At 41.4% G+C, this 4535-nt stretch overlaps 1 protein-coding gene across 1 annotated transcript; it reads right to left on the bottom strand.

Moving 5' to 3' along the window:
- Positions 1–861: 861 nt before the first annotated feature.
- LOC147630976 (auxin-responsive protein SAUR71-like) lies at positions 862–1257 on the bottom strand. The gene has a single exon (XM_086809117.1). The coding sequence runs from the start codon at positions 1255–1257 to the stop codon at positions 862–864; it is 396 nt and encodes a 131-aa protein (XP_086665243.1).
- Positions 1258–4535: the final 3278 nt, after the last annotated feature.

Below are 4535 nucleotides of genomic sequence, written 5' to 3'. Positions count from 1 at the left end.
TATAAATGTGTATATCTGTGTTGGTCTATTCATGTGGTAAATAAGTTGAACAAGGATATGATGGTGCAAAGGATTCACTCTTTGCAGGCAGCCATTTCTTGATCTCACTTATGAAAAGGGGAACCCTTAGGCATACTAAGCTGAGCCTAACTGTTGTTTGTTGGTGCACTTAGATTTGTACAAAGTTAAGACAAGGAAGAGACCAGTGAAGTATGCTCCAAGAACGAAGAGATGGTACAAGAAAGTTAAGCAAATTGACTACACCTTTGTGGCATTTAATAAGAACCAATATGTACTAGGCCAGTAGTTAAAATTTGGTCCAAGAAGGGTAAGGTATTGGAGCAGCAATTACCTAAAGGATATACAACTGAAAGTCTCATGGAAGCATGTATGCAGCTGGGGCATCAGATCTCATGGGAGGAATCCTCCTTTGTTTTTGAGGATGAGAGATGGGCATTGATTAATGATCTACTGAATAGGATCTAATTGCATAAATAGATGTAAAGCTCTCTGGATATTTTTTTGTAAAGGGTTTTTGATTAATATATATATAACTATTGATCCAAAAAAAGAGAGAATAACACTTATGCATCAAAGGCCTTTACACCAAATATGAAATTTATTGGTACACTTATATCTATCTTTGCTTTTAGCAAGGCAAGGTGTACAACTTTTCAAGTGATGCATTTGATGATTGGAATGGTACATAGATAATTGGGTTAATGGTACAATTACTACAATTGCTAAGTGATAATTTCTGATAGGCATTACAATCATCAGTCATGGTATTCTAGAATTCCTAGCACGTTGGGATTCGTCGTCTAGTTTGATAATAATGCATGCCTCAAATGCGGTTCCATGTCAAGTGATGAGGCTTAGGAGTCGTTCGAACGCGTGCGCATCGCAGATAAGCCTGAGAGCGCCCGCTTGAGAATAGCCAAACTCCTGGGCAGACCTTTGCAGAGGCTCCTCGAGGAGGGGGTGCCCGAGGAGGGAGACCCTAATCATATACAAGCAACTGCAACTGCAATTGCAGAGTTCCTCTCCTACCAACAAGACAGGCAAAAAACCCTTGGGCACCTTAAAGGCCGGAGGTCCATGGCCCTTATTACGTGCCTCCTCCCCCTCCGCGTGATCACCATTAATCAGCTTCGCATAGTGGCATTCAGTACAATTGGAGGAGCTAATCTCCGGCAGAGGAGTAATTAGGGCTGATCGTGCAGCGACCTTTTGGAACTTTCTGAGCAATTTGCCCATGATTGAGGGGAGGGGAGGGGAGGGGAGGGGAGGGGAGGGGAAGAAGAAAACTCAGAAACTTAACGAAGGACTCCCTTCTCCGGAGTCCAGTAGACAATACAATTTAACAAGTAATCTATCAAATTATGCACGACTGAGGGGGCTCAGACTACAGAACGACCCTCCCTTTGGCCCGCCCGGTCCAGCCTCCACCTGGTACATGATTAGTGCTACATGATTCGAAGCCGTGATTCTCACGGCAACAATCATAGCTTCCCATGTGCGCCAGAATCATCATATACAGACAATTTTTTTATTTTGCGCATGCTCTCTTTTCACAATCAAACCCAAAAGTTCGTAGTCGCAGCATGCTCAAATGACGAGGACTTGCAGTCACTTACTTGAGAAAAACAAGCTCAAAAAGCTCGTAGTGTGAGCATGCTCAAATGACCAGGACTCACAGCCACGTGATTTGAGCATGCTCCAGGACCAGGACATTGTAGAGCTCAAAGCCACGCAACACAAGACATTGTAGAGCACGCAAGCCATTGTAGAACTCACAGCCACGCCAGCTGCTCAATGTCACCACCATGAGCATTCGACCATCAAACGTGGTGAGTCGTCACTTGAAGTTTGAACTCTAGACACAAAGCATCAAATCTCTGACATCTAGCGTATTTTTTCGCACATTCTCAACATACCTTAAAGACATTCTATCAAAAAGGTGTTTACACTTTTCAATTAAAAAATTAAAATAGGAAAGCTTGGAAAATATGATAACTTTCTTTGGCAAAGTTTCCCTTTTTATGCAGCCTAGTATGGGATAAAGATCCCCTCTACAAGAGGAACATACAGAACTCATTATCAGAGAATAATTCATTCATTTTCTTAACGCAATTATGGTCCATCAGACTAGAATTTCCATCTTAACATTCTCCATAGGAATTTCAGCTATGCAAATTCTCAAATCATCATTCGTTAATTAGATCCACTGGGTTAAAGGTCAACAGTAACAATCTATCAGCACAATCCACTAATCTCATAGTGATCTGCTGAAGGTCATAATCCTCTTCCAGTTACAAACATCATCACTGGGGTTCTCCCCATCGACCATCCTCATTGTGGCTTTGTTCAACTTATCTTCTTTCAACCAGAATTCAAAAATCATCATCTTTAAATCAAAATCCAAATCAATTCATCAATTCTCAACCAAAATAAAAAATCATATCAACCAGCTGCATTCGAATTCATCATCAGGATAACATTTTTGCTTATAACTTCAAGGTCTTAGCTTTACTCGTATATATTGTCAGTAAAGAGCTACAGATATACCCATATGGTATATACGGGTGGTCATGGTCCTTGGAGCTATAAGGTAAATACCATCATATCTAGGTCTCAAGCAAGTCAGGGATTCCACACAATTGCGGTACTTCCATCTCAAGACCCAATTTCCAATTTATGAATCTTCATTCTGAATAATTCGTATGAATTTCATCACACCATTACAATCTTTTACTGGTACTTCATAAATGTTTGACATTTCTTGCTTCTTCGTTGATCCACTTTAGCCAATTTGCTTTGATATCAGCTAAAAGATCCCTGCCCCCTCTGCACAATGGATTCAGGGACACTAGAGCAGAAGTAGCACTTCTTGCATAGGGCACAACCTCTCACTCGGGGCATCGCGCGGATATCCGGACAAGAGACTAATCCCTCGATTCTTCCAAAACCAAACCTGGAAGAACTTTCCTCGCCTAGAAAGCATGGGCAATTACTTCATGGAAAATTTATTCTAACGTAGTCAAGAGCCTTAACTAACCAAACTGATCCGACCGAACCTGTAAGTCACATGGTTAGATCAGGGAAGATATCTGCACTTGGATCATAGATACCAACGCTCTTTTCGTCATCATCAAGAGGCACAATTGTTGATTCATTTCCATAGAACAAGGGTTATCCGAGATTTTACTTCAACTATCGTAATTTAACTGAATTGGGTCTCATTTTACGGATCCATCAATCAAGCCTAACCCCATCCAATACCATGGGTTAGCCAACCGCCCAACCACTGTTAGTGATAGGATCCATTTATAAATTCGGTTATGTTATGCCTCAGGTACCAGGGACAAGAGTTCCCAAGCCCCCTAGCCCGCGCTCTAACCAAACTTCAAGATAATCATACCACTTACACACTAAATATTAAATTGCCTGTTTCACAGATTCAGTTGTCTTTAAAACAATCTTTTAATGAAACCATAGTATCACTGATCATAATCCTCCAAAATATCTAGCTTGAATTCTAATTTCCAATCATTCCTTCATCAGTGTACCTATGGCATCATTGGCAACCAGAACGCTCACCACCCGTTCACTTAGGCGCCTTTTGAATAGTTCCTAGCTCATAGTACCTGGTAATATAATCACATAAAAAAATCGAGATGGACTCTCTATTGAAGATCACCAAGATCAACCAACAGATCCATATAAAAGAGCCATGGACTCATCTGTTGAGGACCAACAAGGCCAATCAACCAGATCCATGCCCAAGTTCTGAAAACAACTCCAACTCCTTGTTCCATTTTCTTCCCTGACACAAGCGTGGGTATCTTGGCGACCCAAAGCCCGAGCACCATATGGTCAGCACCCTCTAGGCTCCTTTTCGCAGGTCACCTAGCGCTTCACTCTTAGGCCGCTTCCTTGGTCCCTCATGCACCCTGCCGGAAGCTCACCATTTAAATCGAATCGACGCTAGTCAAGACCTCGACTGACCTTGCTACTCGAGACGTCCTCCATTAACTCCCCATCAACTGTTACAACTTTTTCACTTAGGTCTCTATGACCTCATTCACAAGATGGTCAAAATGCTTCCCCAGCATTCTTGACATAAAACAGTCTTTTAAAAACAGGTTTCATAAATAGAGTTTCTAACAAACTCTCATCTTTCCACATCGCTCCACATCATTTCTCGTTATTCCACATTCTTCTACATCAATTCACATTGCTTATTCTATATCCAGTCATATGTATTCCCATCGTCCTTCATCCATTCTCATCCAATCACATCATAATACATCTCATCACATCTATCCACTTCTATCCTCATCACATCACGTCACATCTCATCACATCACGTCACATCCATCCATATCACATCTCATCCATTCACATCTATCCAGGTCCACATCACATTACATCACATCTATCCATGTCACAACATATCCACATCACATCTCATCCATTCATATCACATCACATCCATCTACATTCATTCAAATCCACATCACATCCACATATCA

The sequence above is a fragment of the Cibotium barometz genome, chromosome 15, assembly GCF_041138505.1.
Source record: "Cibotium barometz isolate CiBa-2024 chromosome 15, ASM4113850v1, whole genome shotgun sequence".
In the NCBI taxonomy this organism is placed as follows: Eukaryota; Viridiplantae; Streptophyta; class Polypodiopsida; order Cyatheales; family Cibotiaceae; genus Cibotium; species Cibotium barometz.
Note: the sequence above shows the minus strand (reverse complement) of the source record. Positions and strands in the feature narration are given on the sequence as shown.

Bases quoted from the DNA above. Each gene is read 5' to 3' on its own strand.
- LOC147630976 (XM_086809117.1), bottom strand. From the start codon at position 1,257: ATGGGCAAATTGCTCAGAAAGTTCCAAAAGGTCGCTGCACGATCAGCC.